Here is a 27782-nt window from a genome sequence, read left to right as displayed (position 1 = left end):
TTACACAAGTTGGAAAGGTCTCTTGTAGCTTTTTCTAAACTATAAGGATTAAGTTAAATAGTTGGATCTAAATCATTTGCAGTCAATGACTACCTGAACTCTAGAATTCTTGAACGTCACCAAATGTGTTTGCTTTTACTGCAGCCACCTTCATTTGCTGCTTTTCTGTGGGTTTCTCTGACTTCAGTTTTGTATTTTTTTTGTAAGTGAAATTCATGCTCCGTTTGGTTGAGACCAGGTAACTGACTTGGCCATTGAAGAATATCACAATCAGCCTTGAAAAGGTCTTAGGTTCCTTTTGCAAGTTGTTTCGGCTCATTATCCCTTTGAACTGTGAAGAACTGTGATCAGTTTTGCAGCATTCATCTGCATCGGAGTGGAGAGCCCTGCACTTCAGAAGTCATCCTGCTACTTCTTTCAGCATCTACATCATAGGGGTCTTGGACTATCGATTGTGTGAGTTGTCAAATGAGCAAAGCACAGCTAACTGTGAACACTGGCATCCTTTAACCTTAAATGCAGATGTGCAGCCGATCCTGGTTCTGTTAAAACGTCTCTGTCATTGTTGTGCCGTGTATCTGTGGAGTGGCTGTTTGGAGGGCAAAAGTCAGATCACTCCTCACATGCACAGCCTAATCTATGTGGCTTTGTTTGTGTTTAGGCGTTTTATCTTTAAGATAAAGCAGATTTTTTCTGAGAGAGTGTTGCTGAGTCTGAAGTGCACTGGAATCTTGGAGTCTCTCTGAAAAGCCCAGCAGGCTTTCAACCCGTCACACACCAGATGACAGACAAGCTCTGCTCTACTTGTGCTATGCTGCCATCCAATGGTGACATGCTTAAAAAGGAAAAAAAGGCAAGGCAAAAGCTCACCCAATGAATGAATTCTGTTACAGCTTTGAAAAATAGTAGGCTTTATTTTCTAATGGTGGTATTTACAGGTGGCGTGGCCTGCTATCTTGATACATGTGGTCAAAAAAAACAAACAAAAAAACCCAGAAAAACATATTTCAGGCAGACGAAGTGTAACCAAATTTACTAATGACATCGGGATATGGACAAAATAAATATCCTATCTAAATCAATGCAGTTGTTTAAAAATGATAAAATATGAGGCTTCGGCATTGCCCTTCAGCATCCAGTGAGTAAACATATGCACTTTCCTGCATACATGTGACACCCCCCCCTCCTCTAAATTACTCTAACAGGCTTCTGGTGCTGCTTATAAAACAATCATTACAGAATCACAGAATAACATGAAATCTTGATTTAGCACACAAAGAGTAAAATAACACATTAGAAAAATCACTACATTTAAAACAAGCGGCTGAAATCAAACATGACTGATGTCTGATATTGTTTGGGTGCCAAAGGCAGAGCAACTGTGGATACAGCTTGCGTGTCTGACTTTTCAAACGCTTCACATTGGAAGCATTTTGTCATAAAAGTCTTCACACTAAAGAAATAGTTTAGTGGTTTGTTAGTCAATAAATGGTGACAAATATGCCACCATTAAAGGATATGTTTTGGGTTTCTTTTTTTAAAAATTGTGATAATTTGTTGGGCCGTGAATCAAGGCGCGCTGTAAACACAACCTCAGCAACGGTAATTTAGCAAACTGAGCAGAATGTATCAAACTGATTCCAAACGATCTCTTGATAACATTGTCGGCTCTTGATATGAAAGCTGTAGCCACTGTGGCTCAAGTGATCTATGAAATTATCGATGACACATTTGGATACTAATACAATAAGCTCTCCATAAATAATACAAACAACCTTAAATTCTGACAAATAATATTCTCTTTTACATCAATATACAAACAATATAAGAAAAGATCATAAATATACGGCGCAAACTGGCGCTCCAAACATTCCATAAACATTAATAGTACTGTTTCATAAATGCAATATGATTAAATTACATTGTCAGCTGACGTTGTGATGGAAAAACATTAAAATTTGAATAAACTAGTAAGCCAAAAACTCTGGCTTTAACATGCTGTGGTGAAACTGCAAAGATTGGTGGCTGTTCGCTGAAACATTCATGTGAAACAACACATGTGCGAGAAGACGGAAGAAGCTTACTAAAGTAATAGATGAAAATGAACACGTGGGAAATGCTCTCCTTGGGAGGGGGGGTTGCCATGTGTAAAACTCAATCATTAAGAAATATGAAGCCTTGAATTTTCCATACTGGGCTGAATATTTTACATATTTTGGCGTATCCTATACATATTCTAAATAAATTACACACAGTATCGGTTTATATGCCATTCTAGAACAAACTGTCAATGTGGGCGGCTGACGAGCCTCAGTACTACACGTGTGGTAGCCGTTTTTCCCAGAACGATTTATGTACAAATACTGTTTCTGTAGTATCTACATAGTTCTATGTACTCGTAGAAATAACAGAATTTAAAATGTGCCAAAAGATACACTTCACACTCAGCATGGTTTAAAACTTTCCAGAATTGTTGTCCTACAGCATTATTTTCAGCCATATTTTTTTTTTATAAAATACATAATACATGTTCCGTTATTACAATTTGCCTGGAGATACTGACATGTAATGTTTTCTTTTTTATTTATTTTTTGCTGTGTATGTAGAATAAGGGACAGAATATAAAGAATATATGTCTGAGATAAAAAAATTACTAATGCATAAGGAGAGTTAAAGTCTACCTCAGCACGGTGGGATTCATGTTAAGAAAAACAAAACAGCAGAGCAGGGGACGGTATGAACACGATGTCAAGTTTTTTGTTTTCGTTTCCCTGATAGAGCAACGTCCCCCCCACATATGAATGACGGCAGGCACTTGAATGTCATCGCTGTGCGCGTGTATGAGGAAAGTGGCGGATAGTCACATGAGACCGATAGTCTTTAGAGAGTGTTTCTTGGAAAACAAATCGTGGAAGAGAGCCGCTTCCTCCTCAAGATTCCATGTCGTCTTCGTCGAAAGATGGTGGCACGAAGCTGATGACCTCGTCGTAGGTTAAGGCTGAGAACAGATAATTGAAATTACTTTCCAACATACAGAATAAATAACCTTTAAAATCTATTTGGTTTCTAACAACTCACCTTTCCATTCCTCAATTTCCAGCTCACGGCTTTCAAAGCTCTGGTCGTAAGGCTCTGCTTCAGGCTCGTCATCTGGATCGTGATACTGGGCAAAGTAAGGGTGGGCCAGAGCCTCAGATGCTGTGATCCGCTTGTCTGTATCAAGCACCAACATTTTCTCCAGCAAATCCACCGCTAAAAGAAAGAAAGGAGACAAAGGTGAGTATGAGAAAAACTACAGGTCAGAGCAAAAAGGTCCAGAATGCTAACTTTTCTGTCAATATATGTACTGTGACTGCAGTCGATGCTCATATTAACTATCGGCAGCCTTTCAAATAATGGCATCAGCTTCTGTTTGTGTAAGAAAAAAGGTCAGCCTATACTAAACACTTTGATTCCAGTGATCCCAGCTCCATTAAAATGCTGTGCTGGGACCTTAGGAGAGCTTCTATAAACTACTGAATCATCGGTGTGCTTAGTTTTTCACAGCACTGCACAAAGTCTTGTGAAAACCTTCTTTTTCACATGACTGTATGCAGTGAAGACTTTGAAGAAACTGAGTGTGACAGTGACAACTGATTGTTGTCATTGTCACTAGTCGGTACCAGATGTACGGGTCGTTTAATCCAATTGTTTTACATTTTAATTGATACCCAATGCCAATAAAGTCTTTTGTCCTAATGTTATGCAGCCGTCTTCCACCAGATGGAGCACGGTTGCTGAGAAACACCATAAATCTATTAATCTGGGCCCGATTTTGGGGGTTAACGCTTTTACTGTTAGTTCTTTTAAAGGAGAAAAAGTGACATCATGCATACAAACGGGGGAAATAAATTTTCCCTGATGGGTGGATGGGCTTTTGATAGGGTGAGGAGTTCAGTCATTCATGATGTCGACCCCTGGGTAAAGGGTTCCGACTGGGCATGTTCTACCGAGAGGAGGCCCAGAGGAGACCCAGAGGAGACCCGGGACCCAGTGGAGATAATACGGCCTGGAAATGCATCAATTTTTCCCCGGACAAGCTGGAGGACTTTGTTTTTTTTAAGTGGTTGTCATGAATTTTTTATCTGCGTGCGTCATTCATAATGCAGCTTTGCAGAGTTTTTCACATTAAACAGTTTCCAAAACTTGATAACAGAGTCTCTTAGTTTAAGAGTAGTTGGTTAGTCTAATTTTTTTCCCTCGTTTAGTCGACTAGAAAATCAGTCACCAGGAACATCCCCAGTCTAAAAGCATTTTATCTAAAGCATTTATACAAATACTGTGTGCTGTAAAATGCATCAAGTCAGTGACGGAATAATCCTACAATGACATCCCCTAGATTATCTGCTGAAGAGCTCTTTATGACTCGAGGTGACAAAAGTTAATGTAGCTTGTTCACGTTACATAACTTGACATTGGTTACGTGAAATAATTTCCTGATGTGGTACGAGATGCACATGAGAAAGCACCCTTCACTAATCCAACTCGGCTGTCACCTGTATCCATTCTGTGTGTTTTTTTTTAACTTGATTGATTTAACATGCATAGCAATCAGGGTTTTTCCTGGCGTGGAGCTGGTCTTTGTGCAGTAACTACACATGCAAGCACAAATGCTTCATGTAAAGCAAAGCAAATGAGACACTGTTATTTCATGCCAGTGCTAATTGTTTTTCCTTTTGCACTAGCTAAAGCTAAAAAAAAACCCCACTGTGATAAAAAAAAAATCTTGCCAAAACAGATGAAACCGCTCCCCCATTATTATAACTACCACCACTAGAGGGAGCCAGTGAGCCAATAGCAGCCTAACCCAATGGTGTCATTCTGAAAGAGGAACTTACCAAGAGGGTTGGCACCAATAAACACGTCAGCAAAGTTTCTCTTTGGCATCTGGGGAAGTGAGTTGATATAGTTCCTCGCCTGTGAGAAAACAGAAACAAAGAAGTGTACTGTAAAAGCAAACTGCAGAAGATTTCCAAGTAATAAGGCAGCTTTTAAACTGCAAAAAACGTGCAATATTTCAATAGAACTACAATACTAAACTGAATTTGCCTGTTGCAAGACAAACTGTACATCCTCCCATTAAGCCATGTTCCAAGCATTTTAACTAACACCCAAATCACATGCATTACATAAACACTGTGGTATTATTTTCATAGTCAAATAGGATAGATGATCAGAACACGCTGGCTGCACTGGCAGAGCACTCTCATAAGCCTTGCTGTGAAAAGCATGACAAGTCAAAGAGGAAAAAGGGAATGTGTGGCGTGAGAGCAGAGGACAGTATGCAGAAAGGAACTGGTAGGATATATTTTAAACATCAAGTCTAGCTGCATTTATCTCTAAACAGTAATGTAGCTATCAGCTGATGGATGACTGCAGCATGGCCCTGATTCCGGCTGTGGGGAAGAGACGGGGCATGTGGGAAGACGAAGGGAACTTGTCTCACCTCGTGGCTGGGCATCCTGCTTATTAGGGAGGCTGGGGGCGTCCCTGTCAGGCGCATTATCTGCTGCAGCTGGTTTATATCTAAACCTTCTGAGTCAAGGGGTATCATAACATGGAGGTCAGCACATCAAAGAGCAGGTGTAGTTAGGAAGGTGGATGTATAGAAAGGATAGGGACTGGGGTGGGAACACACACGGGGTGAGGATGAGGAGGATGTGAAAGAAAGGAAGACAGTTTCTAAACTTTAATATAAAGAAAACCTTCATTGTCTGCAACCTATATTCAGATAATCACGAACACTGTGGTCCAGTTTGGCACTAACGTTTTTACTGTCACATAAAAGTTATCAGCGTGGCTCTGAAAAAAGTCATAGTACATGCTGGAAAGAAGCAGAAATCAAAGCACTGTGCTCAAATGGGATAAAAGCAGAGTGTTAAGAGCAAAACAGGTGCAGTTAAGAGGTAGTAGCATTGACACCAGGTCGTAAAATAAAGAGCCAGGGCAACACAAAGGCAACAGGGAGGATGGGCAATGCAAAAGAAAAGGAAAAAACAAATAAATAAAACAAAACTGGATGGGATGGCACTCACAGACTCTGAAGAGATTTTCATCAAGAGCTCAGGCCCTGGCGTTCCGACGAGCATCATTATAAGCTTCAACTGATCAATATCTACCACACTCACATGAAGGAAAACAGAAAGGATGGAGGACGTAACGGGGACAGAGGGGTGAGAGGTACAACTGTCGATGCTGTAGCCTGTAACTGATAAAGGTCCACTTATTCAAAATAAAAGATATCAAGCACCAACTAAAAATCATACAACGTCACACTGATGCATAAATATTCACAGATGAGTTGACTATGACTATATCACTTACTGTGACTGTGTGAAGTATTAAAGTACTTAAAAATGACTGAATGTAGATGCAATAGAAAATATCAAAGCAAATTATAAATGAAAGACCAGAAGCAATCAGAGTTGGAGGTGACATTGGTGGAGCTAACAGGCTACAGTGCTGTAGTTTCTGTGCCTGCTGTGGTGAAAAGGAAAAGCAAAACTTCTACTTCACCCATCACAAACAAAACAGAAAGTCTGGCTGGAATTTTCATCCCTCAGACTCAAGGAGGTTGAACATGGACATTTTCAAAAGCTGCTTTTATTCTGGGCATGCTCTTTCATAAATGTAATTCCTGTTGTTTTCTACCTGAATTCTTGTTAGTGTCTAAAGAAGTCCTTGTTTTTGTTTCTCATCTGTCTGCTGGGTCAGGGATGAGATACTACTCTAGGTGGAGGAGCTCAAGTATCTTGGGGATCTTGCTCACGATTGAGGGAAGACTGGAGGGTGAGATTGACATACGGACTGGGGCAGTGTCTCTAGTGATACGGATGCATCGACCTGTTGTGAAGAGAAGGCTCATAATAAAAGATAAACTGTTGTTTTATTGATTAACCAAAGGGTGGCTGGCTCGCCCTTAGAGACAGGGTGAGGAGCGGGGCCATTTAAGAGGCTCGGAGTAGAGACGCTGCTCCTTCACATCGAAAGGAGGCAGTTTGGTGATTTGCACATCTGATGCCTCCTGAATCCTTCCTAGGCATACCCTGTGACTTCGTATCCCCCCCCAGATGAGCTGGAAGAAATGGCTGCGGTAAGGGTAGTTCCGGTATCTCCGCTCAGACTGCTGACCTCATGACCCGAACCCAGACAGGCGGTAGAAAATGGATAGATGAATATGCATAAAATTAGGTGTGCAACTAGTGATTATAACTCACCGTGTAAATCTTATGAACAGTGATAAAACCATCACAGACTATTGAATCTACAAAAAATTGAGAATCTGGAATAGTGTTTATAATTCTTAGTGCAGACAAGCTGAAACTATAAAATAATTGTCCACAAAGTTTCAGATAATCATTTGATCCATCAACAAAAATAAATGAACTAACTACTGCGTCTCCACTCTGCAAAAATGTCACCAGAAAGCATGACAAGAATTCTCTAAATCACATCTAACGAGCAGTTTGAAGTGATTTGCTCATGCTACTGTTGACACACTACTACCTAGTACCCAAAATATGAACCACATACAGTTGTAGTATGTCTACTATTTAACATTTTTAATCCCGGTGCTATGGGAGTGCACCTGTACTTACACTGTACAAAGGCTAATGAGATGCATTGTATCCACAATCCCTCCCATTCTACTCATGTGCAGAGATCAGCTTCCATTCAGACAAGTAAAAGGAGACAGACCAGAAAGACTGCTTGCTGTATATTCAAACAAGCACTGTGGGTTGGTAGCTCCACTACATCACAAAGCAGTTTCGACACATTCAAGCACACATACCCCTGCAAGGCATGCAGCGAAGAAGGTGTAGATCGGCTGATTGATTAGTTAGAGCAGGAACACGTTATGAAACAGATTTTGATCTTTAACAAAACCACCAACTTGGTGGCGTATGCTACCTTCTATATTTAAAGGTGTGTGTGTGTGTGTGTGTGTGTGTGCGCGCGCTAATTTACAGGGTTTTCCGGTATGTTTTTATATCAAATCACATGACAGCTCTGCTGTGTGTAAGGGTTTTGTGGGAGGGAAACAGGAAGGTAGTGTAAAAAGTATCGTGGAAAAGCAGTGGAGATAAAAGTGGGCAGCACTGAGTCATAGACCACAGGGCACTATTAACTCCATATGAGAGTGTGTGTGTGTGCATATCATGCACACACACACACACTTTCCTGGCTATTCTGGCATGTAGCTCACTGAATTCAATACTCAGCAATGCTTTTAAGTCAGCCCAACTAGGTAAAATGGTGCTTTTGTCTGTGCTTGCAACAGTGCTGCAGCAATAGATTCTGTGAGAGCCTGGCAGTGAGTGCACTGGACAACAATTCTTATATAACTAGTCTAATACATATTTGTAAACCGTGTGCATATAAGCAGATTGAACTCAACCAGTACCTCCTCCTAATCTAACACAGACCTGCAGGCTGGCTACAATCTGACATTTATTTTAGCAGCAGAGGTGGAAGGATACGGTCTGTGCCAGGGAAGAGTGTCCGTCCTGTAAGTAGTTCAGCCATGATGCAGCCCACCGACCAGATATCCACTATTAAATAAAAAGAAATCATTTCAAACATGCATCTCAACAAATCCTTTAGATATGACACAAATCCAAGCTTTTCAGCATAATGCAGAACAACACAGCTGTACGTGCATGCTGCACATGCATATGCAAATGCAACGATGTAATGGTATCATCCTGTAATCTTCACTACTTGCGGTGAATTCAATGAAGTCTGCCTTGTTCTTTTCAGATTTAAACGCTGCTTCCTGATGAGAGCTGAGACTGCAGTTTTGTGACAGCATCCTGACAATTTGTCAAACTGTGAACGAACTGCGCTGCATTACGTTGTGTTACATGGGCAACGTTTAATTCAATAACTCTCACTGTTAAATAGGAAGAGAATTTCAACAAATTCAATTTTTTTTCACAAACCAAACGTTTCAAAGCTGCTGGGGAAGGCACAGCTCAAAAGCACAGCTAAACAGCTTGCACAGTTTAAGTCCACATTCGTTTATTTGCCCATTTACACCAACACTTAATGCTTTGTAAAGAAAGTGTGAAGCAGAACTAAATGGCACTCAACAAGGCAAACGTCTGTTGTGGATGATTTAGGCTGATGAAAAGGCCTCTAAACATCATGTTGAATAAACAAGAAAATTGAAAAGCTTGAAAAGCTGTCCTAGTTTCTCTAAAGTTGTCTCCTTATTTATAGAGAAGAAAAAACTTAGTATCCTTGTATGATCACTGCACACATAACCCCCCACATCATTGTAAACGCATGACTCTTGACTTGTAACAGATGTCCAAAAAGCTATTTCAACACACTTTTATGAAACTGCACTCAAAACATGATTGAATGTCAGTGTGCGTACCGGTCATGTTGTAGTGCATCCAGTTGAGCATGATCTCCGGGGCGCGGTACCACCGTGTGGCTACGTATCCTGTCATTTCATCATCCGTGTGCCGTGCCAAACCAAAGTCCAGGATCTGAGTGATGCAACAATGCATAGGCGACATAAAGACAACCAAATGAGACATGACTGAGCACCTTTAGCTCGACAGCAAGTTATATCGCATATGGTGAAGCTTGGATCTGAAACAATCAGTCTCCTCACCTTAAGCTCACAGTCTTCATTCACAGCCAGATTACTGGGCTTCAAATCCTGAGGAGAGAGGGGGGAAAAAAGAGTCCAGATGAGAATTTAGAAACAACAGGGAGACATCCTGCTGGTATTGCTACACATGTCATCATATTGCAAACATTTGTGTATGTTTTTTGTTTTTGCACTCATTCCTTCAATTATATTTTTAATCCACAATCAGAAACGTAAAACATTCCAAACCAAATTTTTATTTTATTGTCGTGTTAATCTGATTACTTCAAGCTCTAGTGTATAGATTTAATAAAACACCATCCAGAAAAGCTAAAGTGCCATTAATGGTTCTGTTCAGTTTAACCAGCACTGGACTGTTTTTCTTTGCAGACACTGACACATTCAGTGAGGCCATCACTTACTCTGTGGATGATATCTGCAGAGTGGATGTACTGTAGGGGGGAAAGAACATAAAAATATTTAAATGCTAATGCATCCATCCATATGGAAAGCATGCAGTCACAAAAAACACCTCACTTACATTAGTGTGTATTAGCTTATGGTATTTTAAATGTACACCAGCTGAACTCCCAAGCGATAAAACGAGCAGAACATCAACATAACTAGTGTACATTTCTTTAAATAGTAATCATTCAGAAATACCACTAACATCTTCCTTCGTAGCCAATCATCTGCCTCAGCCTCCTCTTCTGTCCATAAATTTTCTCTGAGGTCCATATTCAGCATTCTTCGCCCAGTGTATCCACTTTACCTCCTCTGCAAATGCTCAGACCATCTTAGCCTTGCCTGTCTAGCTTTGTCTCCAAACTGCTCAACTTGAAACTGTCCTTGTGATATGGTCATTATCTCCATCCTGGTCACTCTCAGTTAAAATTGTAACATCTTCAGCTCGGCCTCTCGTCTTTTCGTCAGTGCAACCGTCTAAAAACTGTACAGCAGGTCTTACCATCCCTTTCACTCTTGCTGCTATCCTTCTGTCACAGATGACCCATGACACACATCTCCGCCCACTCCACCCTGCCTGCACTCTCTTCTTCTCCTCTCTTGTGCACTGTCTGTTGCATTAGATTGTTGGCCCCAGGTTTTTGAATCTGTCCACCTTCACTAACTCTACTGCCTCTACACATCTTCACTATTACACCTGTCTCTCCCTCACTGACACACACATGTATCCTGTCTTATTTCTACTGAGTTTCATGCCTCTTCTCCAGAGCATACCTCCACCTCTCCATGTTTACTACAGACTACACTATCATCTGCAAACATCACAGTCAGCGGACACCCCTGCTGCACACCTCATCTGCCATTCTACCCATCACCACTGCAAACACGAAGCCGATCCCTGATCCCCATCTTGAACACTTCTGTCACTCGTACTGCACACCTCACCACTGTCCTCATACATGTTGTGCACCATCATGACTTCCTCATGCAGTACCACAGTTCCTCTCGTAGCACCCTATCATATGCTTTGTCTAGATCCACAAATATAAGCCAAAGTTTCAAAACCGTTCTCTCCTCTGAAATGTAACTACAAGAAACACAATCACAGCAACTCTGACATATCTGCTTGCTCTCAACAAGTGGCGTAAACAGGTGATTGACAAAGATAACACTTTCATGGAACAACAAAATCAAGTGTGTAATAGGCTGTAATCATACATGGTTTGCTCACATTACAAATACTACTAGCTGTAGCTGTATCCAGTTAACTTTTTACAGTCTGTGTTAAGACTCAACTGAGCAGCATTTGCTCTTTCCTGCATTGCAACAATCTGCAAAAGAGGAACTGTTGAATTTTATCCATTCACTTTCAGTTGCCACTGTTTGCAGAAAATTTAAAAAAACAAAACAAAAACAAAAAATAGTCACAAGAGTGGCACAGAAACGTCGCTGCCAACTAGAATTCAGCTGGTCTAAACGCAGAACAATGCAGATGCATCTGTGGTCTAGTGAGCTAGCTTTGCCTGGTTCCACAAGGCACCGCTTTTGCACAGATTGAATGCAAGTCAACTTTTAGGAGCAGCCAGTTTTGAGTTGAAAATGAGGGCCTCGCTGACCTTTAAGCCTCTGAGGATCTGGTATATGAGGAACTGGACGTGGTCATCCGTGAGCTTCTGACACTTCACGATGTTGTTGAGGTCTGCACCCATTAGGTGTGTCACCAAGTACCTGCAAATCAAACAGCCAATCAGATGTAATCTTATAATTCAGGAAAGTCTCTCTTTGATTTCTGCTGCAGCTTTATTTAGTTTAAACTTTAAAGATTTAATTTTTGCAGATTAGCAGGTCTGTGTAAAGTGCAGCTAACGGTGTTTTTGATAAAAAAATCATTCATCATTTTCTGTAAGAATTATTTCTAAATGTGGCAACTTAAAAGTTGGCAAGATTAAAGTGATGATAACAGAAAAACAACACAACAGAAAAAAAAACAACACTTTTTTTTCTCAACAGCAAAATATTTAAACAGAAAGTAAACCACTTGAAGGAGGCCAGCAGTGATTGTAGTATATATATGACCTCTTTAATCACACAGCACTAGTCCAAGGTCGTTGTCAAAGAACGAGGTGTTCGTTAATGGTCACGTGAAAAGATAAGCACCACGTCTTTGGCTAAACTTCACCTCGTGTATGAGATCGCGTTGAGGTTCATCTCACATTTCCACAAATGTGCAACATGCTGATGACGTTACACCATGCAGAGAATTCAAGGACGCTGATTGACTATTCTGCACACATACACTGCCAGATGGCTGTTACCATGGAGACTAGCTGTGATGTTCCTTAGGAGCACGTGTTCACCCTACATTCACCTTGGTACCACTCGCCACATGCTGCTCTCTCATGATGTTAAGAATCCTCGTGCATCTCTAACTAGTTTTGGCTATCGAGGTAATCTTGCGATTATCTGCTGGCACGAACGCTTTCATTGTGTAAAAAGTGAAGCTTATAGACGCTGAGACAGTAAGCAAGAAAATAAACAAACTGAACGAGTGAGAAGGAGAAAAGCAGAGAGCAAAAAAGAAAGAAAGAGTGACTTACACATCGTTAAATTCCTCTAAGCTTGTCGCTGGTGAGAAAACATCTAAAAGGCCGATCACCTGAAGGAAAAACCGAGAGGTCAGAGGTTAGAGACAGTTAGCAACTGGTTGGTGGGTGAAGTTTAATTTAGTTAAATAAGCAAACACCCCACCCTGAATCACCATCTTATTATAAGAGAGGTTTAAGCACTGTAGTGATCTCAGCACCTAGGCTGTCAACGCCATTTTGCCTGACAAAAAAACAAAATAACAGATCATGTTATCCCAGCTGATCACGGTAACTGGGGTCCCAGCCAGGAGACTGGCCAAGAGGAGGTAGGGCCTGGCACAGGGCCTTGGCTGTGCTCTCCGTAAATAGGCCACATAAGGCCACAGACTACTGGAGGGGCCATAGGGGTCCAGTGCAATGTGGATTGCAAATAGGGATGGAAATTGAGAACGGTTCTTGTAGAGAACTGGTTCCAAGTAGTCAAGATCCTTGGAATTGTGTGTCTGCCTGCATATCGGTTCTTGCACTCTCACTATGATCAGCTGATTTGTGTGGAGGAAAATTGTGGCGTTGTCTACAGTTTGGACATGGACATTACTTTTATTTTTATTGCACAAAAGGATAAGAGCGCGTTGGGAAAGTGGAGACTGCTCCAGGGCATAAACAACTGCATTATACTGCTAACAAAGCTTTGGCTCTTCGCAAGCACCTACACAGACATAATGCTAACGCTAAGCTAGCCAAGAACCCAGAGTGATTTTAAAGCTGAGTAAATGTTGACACCCGGCCAGCACCGTGATAAAGTGAGCCGTCACTTGCGGTGAAGCCGATGCTGAAATCAACAGGTAACAAACCAATGAGCAGCCAGACAGCAGCTTCCTTTTCTACCTGTTTGTGTTTCTAAAGTAGAATCGCTTTAAAGTCTCTTTGTGCTGGTTTTCATCTTTGTGTTCATACCTAAATACTAGGGGTGCAACGATACACAAAATTCACGGTTCGGTTCGATACTTTGGTGTCACGGTTCGATATTTTTTCGATACAAAAAAAAATGTTCATGCCTTTTTAATTTGTCATTTATTAAAATTATAAATATATATTTTAACTCAAAAGTACAGTTTTTAAATTTAACCCTAACCCTTGTGCGTGTTTTTTATTTTGACAGCGAATGCGCACCTGCGGACCACTTATGTGCAGCCCTGGTTATTTAGCTCGTCATATCGCAGCCACAGAAATTCTTTTGTCCATGAAACCATAAAGCTGCACTTTCTTTTTGCCTTATAGTCTGATTTGTCATAACTTCTCAGTTTTGTGGTAAGCTTTTCTTTGGCTGTCACTTCTTCACCCTGACCTGTCTTATTTGGCTCAGCAGAACTAAAATATATATCTGTCTGTGAAGGTCATCGTAGTCAAATATAAATCCTGCTGCTTTTACACACGCACTCACATAAGCTCAGCGATTCTCTGCGCGATCAACCTCTCACATGTTTAAGCTTGCTGCGGGAGATTTCACTTGTCATGTTTGCATAGTAAGCTAACAATTAATAAGACGATGTCAGAGGAATTGGTGCACAAATTATCATCACTCACAGATCAGTGCTGTCATTGCAAAGTGAAAGCAAAAAAACAAGCGCAAATTCAAACGCGACTTCAATACGTCACATATTGACAGTGGCTCACCGATGCCAATGACATAATTACCCAGCTACATTTCTGAAAGAATGCAAAAGCATTGACATATATTTTTCCTTCCTACAATAGCCCGACGGGCAGGGCAGAGATAGATTTTGGTAGCCCGACTGAAAAGATCGCTAGCCCCGGGACGTCGGGCTAGCGATATTGCGAGCCCTGTATCTGATTGAGGAATCACTCATCTTTGGAAAAGAGAGTTTATTACAGAGAAATGTCTCTTTCCAAAATAAAAGCTATACTATCCGCTTCTTCTGGGCTATATTCTCAGCAGCATATTAAACATATAAGGAGAATCATGTGCTAACAGCTGTCTAAATGACTCGGCTAAAGTTAGTAGCATGCTTGCTTGTTTTTTTTCTGCTTCCACTTGTCTTTGCACTAGGATGATGTCGGCGTAAATGTGCAGTCATATTCGTTGTGTTCCCACTAGAGATGGACCGATCCGATATTACGTATCGGTATCGGTCCGATACTGACCTAAATTACTGGATCGGATATCGGAGAAAAATAAAAAATGTAATCCGATCCATTAAATATCACGAAAGCACCTCACAAAACTTGCAACACGCCGTAACTCACCTCAGAACGTAAGCACGTTGGAGCAGTATGCATCACGTGATAGAGAGGCTGTGGCATGCGGGACCTGTGGGTGGTCTGGATAGCATTTGGAGCTTCGCTAGCAACCCGGCATTTCATCTCTGACAAAGTTATCCCGAGAGAAGTACAGCAAGTGTGTAAGTCCATCTCTGAATGTTTGTAAAGCATTCCTGCGTTAAGCTTAACAAGCGACTGCCTCTCCTGCTGCTACTTCAATCATGAAACTGCTTAACGATCAGCTGATCGGCTTTTCTGTGGTGAGTCCTTGTCTCTTGTTTGCTTTTGGCCCACTTTGCACCAGAAAGAGGAAACCAGCGGCTGAACAACAGCAGCACGTTTAAGCTTGATCAGCTGTTGTTAGAATGTATTTAATATTACTTTCTACTCGAGGATCTTTTTCTACGTAGCTGACGCTGGTAACTGTGCAGGGGCGGATCTAGCAAAGTTTAGCCAGGGGGGCCGATAGGGCATGAACAGGGAAAAGGGGGCACAAAGACATACTTTTCTTTCTTATTCTCATTTAAAATGTCTAGCTTTTAATAAATAATTATCTGACACCCAAAGTTTCAATTTGATGTAAAATGAATAGAAGTCAATTACTGTATATAGTGACTATTAAGTCTAATATATACCCTAGTAAGCTATAGTACTTTTTCCTTTGGGAAGGTACCATCTGTGCAGTCTGCAATTTTGTTGAAGAAAGATGTTGAATCTATTTAATATTTCTTGAAAAATAATTGATTTCTGTGCATTTTTTTTCACACTGCATCAAATTAAGGTTGATTACGTTGATTAAGCATCATGAGGTGGAGCGTGAGGGGTGGTTCCCTATTTTTTATTTATTTATTTTTGTTGTTGCTGGGAGTTGGAACCCTATTAGTTAGGTTGCTTAATATTTATGCTAAGTACTCTTTAAAATACCAGAATAGTGAGGATGGTGTAGGTTTAAGTTTATTAGATTGATCAGTATTGCTGAACTATGAAATATTTTTTTTTGCATACAGGTATAACAGAATAGCTTTAGTGTAGTTGTTGTTTTAAACTTGAGTATGAACTTATACAAAATGCAGCAAGATATTTAAAAAACAGTTTTGTTGATTAAAAAACACTATATCGGATTCATATCGGTATCGGCAGATATCCAAATTTATGATATCGGTATCGGTATCGGACATAAAAAAGTGGTATCGTGCCATCTCTAGTTCCCACTAGTGCTTTCAGGTTAATCTCGTTGAAATGACCTTAACGCCACAACACGGCAAATCTCCGTTAACGAGCTACCGCCGATCGCCCTGTGCATGGGGCTGGACGGCCAACACGTTAACGAGCTAACTGCGCTAACACACTAGCTCCCACCCATGTAATTGAGCATTGCATGGCACATCCAACATACTGTTTTACTTTAGTGCATGACTCGCTTACCTTCAGGGTCATACGTCACATGAAAACCAAAATAATTCCAAACGCCAGATCTGAATGAGGGTGCGGGAGGTCCATGTTGTAAGGAGAGCTTAACTTCTGTCTCGCTAGCTTGCCCTGCGCTCTTCCTTCTGATGATGCTGTCTGTGTTGAGCGCTCAGTGAATCTGCGTTCGACTACTCCGCCTAGGCTGCACTGTCGAGCCTAGGCGGAGTAGTCGAACGCAGATTCACTGAGCGCTCAACACAGACAGCATCGTCAGAAGGAAAGTTGATAAAATAAATTTTTGTATTGTTCGATACATATGCATACCGAACCGAAAGCACTGTATCGAACGGTTCAATATCGATACGAATATCGTTGCACCCCTACTAAATACTAAAGGGAAAGATCACGTGTCCTCATTAGAATAGCTAGCCTGCAGGTTTATACTGTTAAATTATAATTATGTATCAGTGTGTTTCAGTTCATTTTACAGAGTAAAATGAAAGCAACGTAATGAGTAGTATAACGAATGTCTTTCTCCTGGGTGTAATTAACGTACTGCATTACTTTTAATAAAAGTCTTCTGTGTGATATGTGTAAAAGCTTTTTTTTACTTTACTTTTTTTGACGAATGACGCAACACCGATCAGAACAAAGAGGGGAAATACCTCTAAGATCCATGTAATTCATTTGCATGAATGTAATGTCTTTGATATGCTGCTTAGAGATGGTCTCAAAGTGAAACCATTGAGAATCGATAAGAAATCAAATCGCTAAATTCTTATCAATTCCAAACCCTAATAGGAAACAATGCATATTGCACAGTATAGCAATAATAATAATTAAAAAACAAAAAAACAACAATAATAAGCAAAGAATTTGTTGCTGATTTATGTTCAATTTAGTGTTAGCACTAGGTGCTGTGCTTAAGTTACCTCGTCTCTTCAAAGGAAGTAGTGAACATTATTTGGTTGATGCATTATTTAGGATAATCCACCAAGCTGACAGCACAGGCACCTTTCAGGTAGTTAAAGTTGCATGCAACCGGTTATGCTGGTTCCAACAATGCAAAGTTATTTATAATGGCTTATAAATGCTGGATGCATTATTCCTTTTTTTCCTCTAGCAATACAAAAGCTTTTAGAGATGGGGTGTGTTCTGGAGTCTTTAACCTAGAATACACTGTATTTGCAGGGTCCTTCTCCCCTTTCCACAGTCTCTTGCACAATAAGTTTGTGATTGTATGAAAAAAAAACAACGTAATGTGTGAAAGTGACTAAATATGGATGCATACAATCACTACAGTTGAATATCTGCAGCTTCACGGTGCATCAAAATAAACTAAAGAAAGAAAAAACAGAAAGTCTTCTTATTTATGTGTCTTTCAGCAGTACGTGTATTGTACACACACTTCAGGCATGCATATACACATGCATGCAGACATACTGGCAGAGAGCAGCCCTGAGTGCTACCCCCACCCCCTGGAGTCAGGGGAACTGAGGTAGATAGGTATTGTAAAAATACTGGAGCGGCCCACCCACACAAGACCTAAATCTGCAGCTGATTGGTGGGCCACGGCCACAACAAACAGCCGATTGGTCCACTCAGGCTTTCCAAACTCAAAACTCGGGGAGTCTCCTGGCAACAGCATGAGCAAAACACAGAATCCCTCCCTATGTAAGCCACAGATATGTATTAAAGCACAGAGGATTTATGAACAGAAAATCACCGCAACTTGATGTTTTTTTTCTTCTTCCTGTTAGTACAACAAAAAACCTGGCAGCAGCATGTTCACGCCGAGATAAGTGAGATTCTTTATCAGAATGACATTTCTACGCGACGTTACCGTCTTGCCTTCAACACAGCAATACAGGCACAGACTCTGTATAATCCTCCATAATCCGTATTCCACGTAAAACCTGTTTTTCAAATTCACTGGTGTGTTTTCCCCCACAGTGCCAGCGCACAGCGCAACACTAATTCCAAAACTGCTCGAGTTGTAACAGAAGTGAAATCAGGGCTTGTGCAAAAAACAGGATCTAAGAAAGAATTTTAAAAAAAATACAGTAATGTGTGAATGCTGAGCCAAGTGCGCTTGGACTGAACCACAGCAAGTTCTGGCATGGGCGATGACGTTTCATATTAAACTTTTTTCACAACATAAGGAGACCTGGATTTTTTTTTACGGTGATCTGGCGTGTTCTTGTGTACATTTCTTCCAGGTGGCCTTTCATCTAAATACATGTAAGGCAAGCTAAAAGGTGCGCTTCTTTCTCACATTTCCATAAGATTTGAATAACTTCTGCACAGCAGCTTCTAATCAGAGCAAACAGGCACACTCTGAGTAGCAACAATCCCAAATCAGATCTTCCATTTAATGACTTCATAGCTGTCATTTATTAGAAAGACTACCCTACGTGTGTTGTGATAGCTTCTAGAGTTGCGCAACACTTATTGCATGAATTCTGTGAGCGCCTGCAATGAGTTCTTAAAGCTAACTAAACAGTGCAGAATACAGCTAATATTACATTAAACCGTAACTTTACAAGATGGGCTTTCATTTAACTGTGAGGTTTGTTGTACTGTTGTTAGGGGGTTTTCCCCTTTAAGACTTTCCATGCTTCTTACAGCTAAAGTTTCTTTTTTTTCCTTCTGAAAATTTTCACTTCACAGGTGCTGCTGGCAGATGATATCTCATAAAGTCCACTTGCATATATTGTGGCAATCTAAATATTTCTACCTCTTCTCACACTGTACACTTCCCTCTTTTCTAGAAATATTTAAACTCATATACAACATTCACCAGGTGGATTTGTTTCCACACAGGACTCAAAAAGCCTTCATCTGCACGCCAGCTTGAGAAATAATTGCTCACATTTCAAAACACATAAAGATCCTGTCTCTCTGGTCAAAAGCGTAACCCCGGATGAAGCAACAGCACAGAAACCAGGAACAATGTTTGCGTTTTGTATGCGGGCAAGTGTCTGCATGTGCAGTATCTACACACACACACAACACACACACACACACACACACACACACACACACACACACACACACACACACACACACACACACACACACACACACACACACACACACACACACACACACACACACACACCAAAGCAGTGATTATAGGCGGGAAACTCACACCAAAGGCAAAAAAGTTGAGATACTTAGCAAGATTTCTTTTTAAAGTTGCAGCTACAAAATAAGATTAAAAAAAAAGACACCGCAGTAGGTGATGGGGCTGCAGATGTAAACCCGTTTGGTGACTCATACCTCACCAAGCAACATCAAGCAATAGGCGTTAGACGCTAGCAGGGGAAAACCTCCGTTGTGATGTCCTGTTAGCATACACAGTTATTGCCTGAGGACAGTGTACCCGTGCCTGCTCATGCTGACACACGAAAATACCAGAAGGACTAACACTGGGGTTTAAACATGACAGTTAAACGCTTGTTTTTTAGTCAGTTCCAGGTAGTTGACATGCAGATGCTGTGATGTTAAACTGAGAGTACCTATCCTTTCTTTGTAGGTGGCTCAAAGTCAAAACAATGCAGACGCTAGCAGAAATATCCTACCACATAGACTTATCACCTTATCACTATGTTATAGATGTGTCTTTACATGCTTTCCTTTTTTGAATTCCTGCACGAGCTACATGTTTTTTCAACTCTTTCATCGTCATTTTTCAGCAAGTTAACCCCTCAAGCGCCATCAATCCAGCCTGATCAATCCATCAGGCTTGTTACATCCACCAACTCAAAGATATGGTCAGAAGTCACGAAAGCGACTGATCCTTTTGTAAACCTCGTGTGCTTTTCCATGTCCACTTGCATGCCACAATTCCTTTAGACGTTAAATGCACAATAAATGTTGTGTAAATACTGAAAAAGAGGCGAGCAATCACTGCCGCTTGCTGAGAGGTGGAGGTGATGTTTCCCCAGTTGTAGGTGACTTACATTTTCATGCTTCATGTGTTTGAGCAGTCGCAGCTCTCTGTAGGTCCTCTTTGCATGGATGATGGACTGGAAAGGTCTGGACAACTTCTTCACTGCTACCTTCAGGTTCGTCTTCACATCAAACGCCGAGCTGAAAGAAAGGTAACGTGTGAAACGGGTGGGCTCTTAACAGAAAAAAGAAAATGCATCGCTACCAACAGCTGTCACATAAAAAACCCAAACATTTCTCAAACTGACAATGAGATTCTTCATTAGACTGCGTAGGTGTCTAACGCAGTAAACAAAGCAAATACTTACATAACACCGAGCGCTTGGTTTCAGTTCTTATTACACTCTACAGTCTAAAGTTGAATAGGGAACATGATTGAACCTGTTCTCAAATATCAGCAGCATGGTGGGCAATGACACAGGAGTGTGAAAATACAGCAGCTAATTACTGAAAAACAATTAACTGCACAACATGCTGGTTGATGATCAGCAGTCTCCAGATAGAGTAAAACATTCATCTATTATAGAGCTGCTGTAAACTGTTGTTTACATGCTACAGAGTGTTCTAACATTAATGTAACCCAGCTGACTGTCTGACTTTGCACAAGATGTCCACAACCACTTGTGACTGACCACTGAAAGTCTGTTATTGCAGCTCTATTTGGAAAATTGGTTCTTTTTTCCCCCCATTCAAGAAAAGCACGGCTGACGTCTTTTTGAAGGCCCAATCTGTCAAAACATTATTAGTAGTATTTTTATCACAGGAAGACAGCAAAACAGATCATTTTATGTAACAGGAACAAAACACACACAAAAAAAACACAAAAGAAAAAGGTCTTATAATTAAGTGTGTGGCCTCAATTTCCTCTTTTGTCTACACAACTGTCAACATTCAACAGCTGATTAATTCAAAACGGTTCAATGTGCTGGATATCTCATTTAACTCGAGCAAACTCAAAATTAGCAACTGCCTGGTAAATGTGATGGAGATGTCACAGATCTTTATTTTTCTTCAATTCTGGTAATGGTTAATGTAGACGCCAAAAAGCATAGACACGAAAAAGATGAGTGAAATGAACGTGTTTTACTTATTTACAATAACAAATAGTTGAGCACTGGTTGACTCTTAAGATTATTAGACAGACAATGTGAAAGAGAAGCTTGACATTGCTGTATTTCCTTTATCTGTGAGGGAAGGCAACCTACTTACAATTAACCACATTCCTTCCAGGTCAGTCAGATACGGTACATCGTGCATAGATGATTGCAACATCTTTAAATCTGTGCTCCCATATGTGTGTTCGTTGTTGTTCTTGTTGTTATTTTTACACCGCAGACCAACTAAAACAAAAAGCAGGAACTGCATGGAGTGACACAAGGAAACCACCAGAACTAGACTAGCGGGCCAGTTTTTCTGTTGCCTTTCAGTTTAAAAGGATATGGGAGTCAGTTTCTCTTGAAATGCTTTGCTCAAACTGTCGACCTTTTAAAATTAACTGCACACACCTATGGCTGAGAGTGCAACGCCACGCACAGGAGAAGTGTTAAAACTGATTCTGTGTGAGTGACAAAGCTATGACCCAGAGTGCAACACATCCATAATAAGAACATTAAGATAAGCACTGTGTTTTTTCCAGTAAAGCTGAGATAATCTCCCACACCCAATGTGCTCCATGTCAGAGGCTTGCAGAACAACTTTAATGTGTCAGCAGTGAGGGAAAACCCATAGTCAGTAAACAGTGTACCAATCCTAAATGGCAAAACAAAGGCACACGCACTCAAACTGCTGCTAATTTGTAGGGCAAACAAGATGGGTCTAAGCATACACTATCCAATTAGTCAGCAGTAAATGGAACTGCCATAAGAAATGGCCATAAAGCGTAGACTAAAAAAGGAGCAACAGCTTCACAGGGAAGTAGAGAAGCAGCACGCTGACTAACAGAAGGCCAGAGTGAGCAAACAGGCAAATATGTGCTGTAGATGAGTCGTCGAGATGTCTGTAGTAACTGTCTTATAATCGTAAGACGTGCACGTGCATCGAGAAAGCTGGAACGCTGCATTTGTGCACTCTTTATCTGAGCACAAACATGTATACATTGGATTTCATATCAGAGCATGACGGGGTTCGTGTACGCCATCAACGTGATCGGCACTGCCAAATCTTACCACACGCAGTATCATTTTAAGTAACGAGCCATAACGTATGATCTGTTCATTATTGGTGAAATAATTGACACGGATTAAACTCAGAATTATAGCAACAGAACACATTACAATTTTTACTCTCTGTGTTGCATTAACACTTTGAGCCACATACTTCACCTTAGCGCAGGTCAAACGAGAAATGGTAGTAACACCTCTTTCTGCAAAACAAAAAAGAACCTCATCTAACCTGTATGTTTGTTAGGAACAACAATGCATCATAATCCTCAGTACACAGTCACGAAAGGAAGCAACCGTAAGACGACAGAGTCATGCAGGACACCGTGTCCTGAAAAGCCAGTAAAACAATAGGTGAGAAGCAGAGTGAGTTCTGATGATTGATTCTGAATTTCAGAGCAGCAACGCAGTCAACGCCACACTCCCAATCATCATCGTCATCATCAAGCTTTCCTGTAGCTGGGGACGAATCATCAGTTCATGATGAGTGCATTGTGGTGCAGGAAGTGTTTTAATATGCGCACACAATGACATAAGGCACAGCAGTGCTTGCGATAAGGCTTAATTTCCTCTGGGCCACTCAAACATCAATGTTAGACATTAAATGATATAATAAAGTGGGGTGACTTAATGATCTGGTGACGTTACACCATGCTTATCGTGTTTACTTGATCTTTGAAATAATCTCATTAGAGCCATATTCCAGCTAATAATAGCAATCATCATCGTTTAATTGATTTATCAATGGCATTATTAACACAAACCTGCTCAGTTAACAGACCTACAGATGAGGTCGACTCACCTATGTCTACTCTATCACCTAGTCACACTCACAAATCAAAGTAATTTTAGAAGTTGGAAAACTTAAGTATGTTTTTAAAATCTAAAGAAATTGACTAGCAAGTGTTACCTACAGAGATTTGGCACAACAGGACATTCAGACCATGATTTTGCTTGCTAAAGCTGTCGGAGGGAAAAAAAACAAAAACTGCAAAAAGTCGTATTTGTGTTTTAGGGATTCAAACTCTAATCCATAACTTTATACCAAAATGAGGGGGTTTACTTTTCTGACATCACTGATGCATTTGGTCATAGACCTCACATGACCAGCTGCTAAAACCAAAGTCACAAAATTGCTGCTTTTGGGCACAAGCTGAAAAATCATTGCACTTTTCTCTGACGTGACAACCCAAGGAGCCTTGTGCAATTCTTTCTTCATCAGCAAAATATGAAACACTAAATGCTGTCTGACAATGTAAAAAAAAAATATATATATACAAACAAACAAAAAAAAAAAAAACAGGAGCACATAAAGCCATCATTCCAGGTAAAGAAGTTCTGAAGCTGTAACTTGCAGCTTAATAAATATAAACAGAATCATTTAGGTCGAATTTCAACTTCATGAATAAGAAATGTGTGTAAGCAGAGCCAGAGTTTACCCTGCATTATCAGCTGGAGCTGTGCCGAGTAAACTTTAGGTTGCAAATTTGCCAAAAACAGTTTAGGCCTGTCAATAACGAGTGTTAATCTCAGCATGCTTTGAAAGAGTGCCCATGAAAACGGGAATCTGCGGATCTGAGAGTATGTCTTTGCACAACACTGACATTACAACATACATATGTAAAAAAATTAAAAAGCTTTGTGATACTGAGCAGCGTGCTCTTTACTGGGCTGTCTTTTCTTTTTATCTATGGCTAAGAATATTTCTGCCCTGTGTTAAAGTACCTACACACACCCTTAGCTGGGAAGCCTACAGATAAAAGTGCAAGGACACATTGAAATCCCAGCCAGCAGCTATTACTCCACACCAGCCCTGGCTATCCATTCAAGTCTGTCATTCAAAAAATAGTACAGCCAAGATATAAGTAGATATCAGTAGTGTTATTATCTTTGGTGTATGCGAGTGCAAAGTTGATCAGGCAATTCAAATGAAAAATCCACACAGTTAATGCCTGTGGCTGTTTTACTGAGTGGAGAACTCAAGCAACATTATGGTGGAGACAACAAAGACTTGGCCCGCTGAGTGCCTGGGAGCATGTGCCCAGCTAACCAACAGCCGTGACATGTTGGTGGAGGAGCTATGAGGTTATTTATATTTTTCCAGATACCATCTGAAGGGCTTTAGAGGCACACTGCTCTCTGGACCACTCTAGTTGCAGATTTTTTTATTCTTTTTTGTTTTTGGGAAGTTGCATTACGCAAAAGGTTTTCCACAAGAAAAGCTGACAGCTCCTTACAGAAAAAAAGCACAAAAAAAAAAAAAAAACCCCACAGGAATTTTCAAAAACTAGCTGCTTATGGCAGTGCTCACATTTTGCCTTGGAAGTGGTGCATTTTAAATTCGTAACAAGAATAAGCCTCATTCAATGGTCATCTATGAACATATGCCTTGCATTTGGCTTTGTCACTGGTGCTTCCAAACCCAGTTATTGTCTTAAGGACAAAATGAGGTCATCCACCATCCACCACTAAAAACTGCACAAAAAAAACAACCTTTACAGTCAACAGCTGAAGAGATGAAAGTGCGGCCAAAATGAGTTGTAAAGTTGTAATTACGACCCGCTGCTGTCCATGACTTTGTACTGACTAGAAGGCGTCAGGGCTGATGCCACTACCTAACCTCGGGACCGTGAGTCATGCGTGTACCACAGCGGGCGAAAGGATGACATCATTCTAGAGTCATCGACGTCGTCGGATGGGCTCCTGTAGAAAGCGCTCACTGTGCATGAGGGGGGCCTACTTTCCGAAAACCACGTGACGTTCTGGTACTCTGCAGGCTGCACCCAACTAGAAATGCATAATATATGCAATGTGCGGATGTGTAAAGTGCCAGGCGGCACATACAGCAACACGGCAATTATTTCAAGTGGAAAACGCGTGCTTCGTGACGTCCTGGTTAACCCTTAAACTGTGTAATTGTTACAGATGTGATCTGATAAGGAAGAACCCCCCACCACCACCTTTTTTCCTTTTCTCTTTTTTTTAAACCAGATGATGCAAGCATAGACATGTCGCACATGTAGCCTTCTGTTGATAAAATATTTGTTTTTTTCAAAGCAGCAGTTAAACTTCGCCCTGGGGCCATCACTGTGCTTACCGTACGCTACAAGTTACACCAGGCTGTTCAGGCGACACGAGAAAGTAAAGCAACAAAGTCAGAAAAAAAACGTGCACAAATCACAAACAATCCCCACCCGCCGAAAAAATGCGAGCTACTGTGTGGAGTGTGCACGGCTGAGCTACCGCGGCCCGAGTATTAGGACGTAAACAAAGGACACAAGTTATATCCCCGTGTCTTCCACGGACACCCTGCGCAGGCTGGTTAAGCAGCCCGGCGACAGATAGCTCTCCCGGGCCACTGTGGTTGGTGGGAAGTCGTTTGGTCGTTGTGCAATCGCGCTGTGTGTGTGCACTAGCTCTCTCGCTCGCTTCTGCTGTGCAACAACAACTTACCACACGGATCCGTAAGCACCGGAACCGACAGGAGATAAGTTCTGGTAGCGCTCCGGGACTTCCCACACGGTTTTGTTGAGCTCCTGTCGGTAAAACGTGGGTCTCTCCTTCTGCGACATTCCTGCGGATTCACCAGCCCCGCAGTGACAAAACAAGCCAGCGGAAACTTCTGCCCTCTCCTCTCCTCCCTGTGCGGCAAGACGTGCGGTAGTGATGCTGCTCTGCAATAAAACTCTACACGGAGCCGACCCCGAACAAAGCAAAGAAAACCCAAAACAAAAAACTCCAGCCGCCTTGTCGTGCAAATTTCGGTGCAGTTGCGCAGGTAAAATCCCACTTCTCCGTGCACGCCGGGAGGGCCGTCTGAAGATAACTTCCCCTACGAAGCTCTTTGGGGTCAGGAAGCTCAGTCTGGCTTTCGCTGGATTTTTCGCCCTGTCCCCGCTTTGCTGGGCGCGCGGAAACGTGTACGCGTACGTCTCTTCGCTCCTACGTCAGCCAGTGCGCGCTCACGTAGCGATAAATTTATCTCGCGAGAATTTGGCCGCTATTGGGAAACTAGGGGATATCCCATCCCCACCGTGTACAGGAGCGGGAATCTCCCCCTCCCGTTATGTTAATTGCGACACGTTTCTCCTCTTTAAATGTTTACGTCAGGCAGTGGAACATACAAGTATGAAAATAGTTATCAGATGAGCAAATGAGCTCCGTTTTAACCATCTGAGAGAGATCTGAGAGAGATCCTGCTTCAAGTTAAAAACAATAGGAATATCTGATAATATACATGAGCAATATAACACTCACAGGGGACATCTTTAGCTGAGTAGTACCGTTTCCCTGCTACATAGCTCATTTACACTGTGGTACTTTAATAATACTTTATTAATGTGGTATTAATGCCAGACCATTACTTAATTATAGAGTCCTGACTGGTTAAACAAGCACAGCATTTAGGCCCTTTATATAATGCCCCCAAGCAAAACCTGGCTTGCTCTCACTAGCTGCATACCTGATTGCAAATGAACCTTGACACCACCTGTATGTCAATAAGGTGTGACAGCTGCTTGAATTTAATTACACTGGAAAGTCCAAGCTTGTTTATTAGCAAATTTGGTATTTCTAAGTGTTCACATGTCACTAAAGGTCTATCACTCATAACAAGAAAAGCAGACACACAAATAATAACATGAATGATGGTCAACTTCTGTTTTAGTGCCCTTTTAACGAACACGCTGACTCACACTGTCATAACTCAGAATAGACCACGCCAGGATTGGAAATACAAATTCCACCTGTGCTTTCCTTCCTATCACAGTAAATGTATCAGACAACTCTCAAAGGACTCCATGTCCCTCAAAGTACAGAAAGTAAGGCATATTCCTACAGATAATAACTTATCTGCTGAAGGTTGCCTTTAATAACAGAGAATGTTCACAGAGAGGGCATTGGTGGCAAAAGACACTGAAAGGCGTGTGACACGTGTAAAGAGGTACAAGGTTCACTAGGTGCTGAGCTGGGGGTTAGTGGTCTTACAGAACCAGAATGATCTACAAACTCGGTGCAAACTTTTTACACTAGCCTCAGCACACAGTTATCCCTCATGACACATGCTGAAGGCATCAATGCTGCTGGGGGGATTTTGCTGGGGGGTTTCTGCAGCAGACGTTGGTGGGTAAAAATGAAACCAGCAAAAACACTGCTATATTGAGGGGGGAAAAGTCACCTTACCTCATGAGAAATGACTTCAGATCCCAAATATGACGACAGAGATTTTTAAAAAGAACCGTGCTACTCCACAGGAGTGACAGAAAATAGAGTCAAAAATGCAAA

The 27782-nt window shown here is 41.2% G+C and overlaps 1 protein-coding gene across 2 annotated transcripts; it reads right to left on the bottom strand.

The window, feature by feature from the left end:
* Positions 1–894: 894 nt before the first annotated feature.
* Positions 895–26416, bottom strand: mapk14b (mitogen-activated protein kinase 14b). 2 transcript variants are annotated; one of them, XM_085456274.1, is made up of 12 exons: positions 25953–26416; positions 20352–20481; positions 12706–12764; positions 11725–11836; positions 10066–10095; positions 9665–9712; positions 9422–9536; positions 8520–8591; positions 6075–6154; positions 4878–4956; positions 3079–3252; positions 895–2998 (listed from the first exon to the last, which is right to left on the bottom strand). In XM_085456274.1, the coding sequence occupies exons 1-12, from the start codon at positions 26069–26071 to the stop codon at positions 2931–2933; spliced, it is 1086 nt and encodes a 361-aa protein (XP_085312400.1). In that variant the 5' UTR covers positions 26072–26416; the 3' UTR covers positions 895–2930. The 2 variants fall into 2 exon arrangements, with proteins under 2 accessions (XP_085312400.1, XP_085312401.1); XM_085456275.1 differs by lacking the exon at positions 6075–6154 and adding an exon at positions 5486–5565.
* Positions 26417–27782: the final 1366 nt, after the last annotated feature.

This window comes from Copadichromis virginalis, linkage group LG5 (genome assembly GCF_057382275.1).
Source record: "Copadichromis virginalis isolate Kocher_CV1m ecotype Utaka linkage group LG5, C_Virginalis_male_GT1.1, whole genome shotgun sequence".
Classification (NCBI taxonomy): domain Eukaryota; kingdom Metazoa; phylum Chordata; class Actinopteri; order Cichliformes; family Cichlidae; genus Copadichromis; species Copadichromis virginalis.
The sequence above is the reverse complement of the archived record's forward strand: the minus strand, read 5'-3'. Positions and strand labels throughout refer to the sequence as shown.

Excerpts from the sequence above, each read along its gene's own strand:
- mapk14b (XM_085456274.1), bottom strand. The coding sequence starts at position 26,071 with ATGTCGCAGAAGGAGAGACCCACGTTTTACCGACAGGAGCTCAACAAA. Across the intron at positions 11,837-12,705 it reads TTAGAGGAATTTAACGATGT|GTACTTGGTGACACACCTAA; the intron begins GTAAGTCACTCT and ends TTTGATTTGCAG. Across the intron at positions 2,999-3,078 it reads GGAAATTGAGGAATGGAAAG|CCTTAACCTACGACGAGGTC; the intron begins GTGAGTTGTTAG and ends ATCTGTTCTCAG.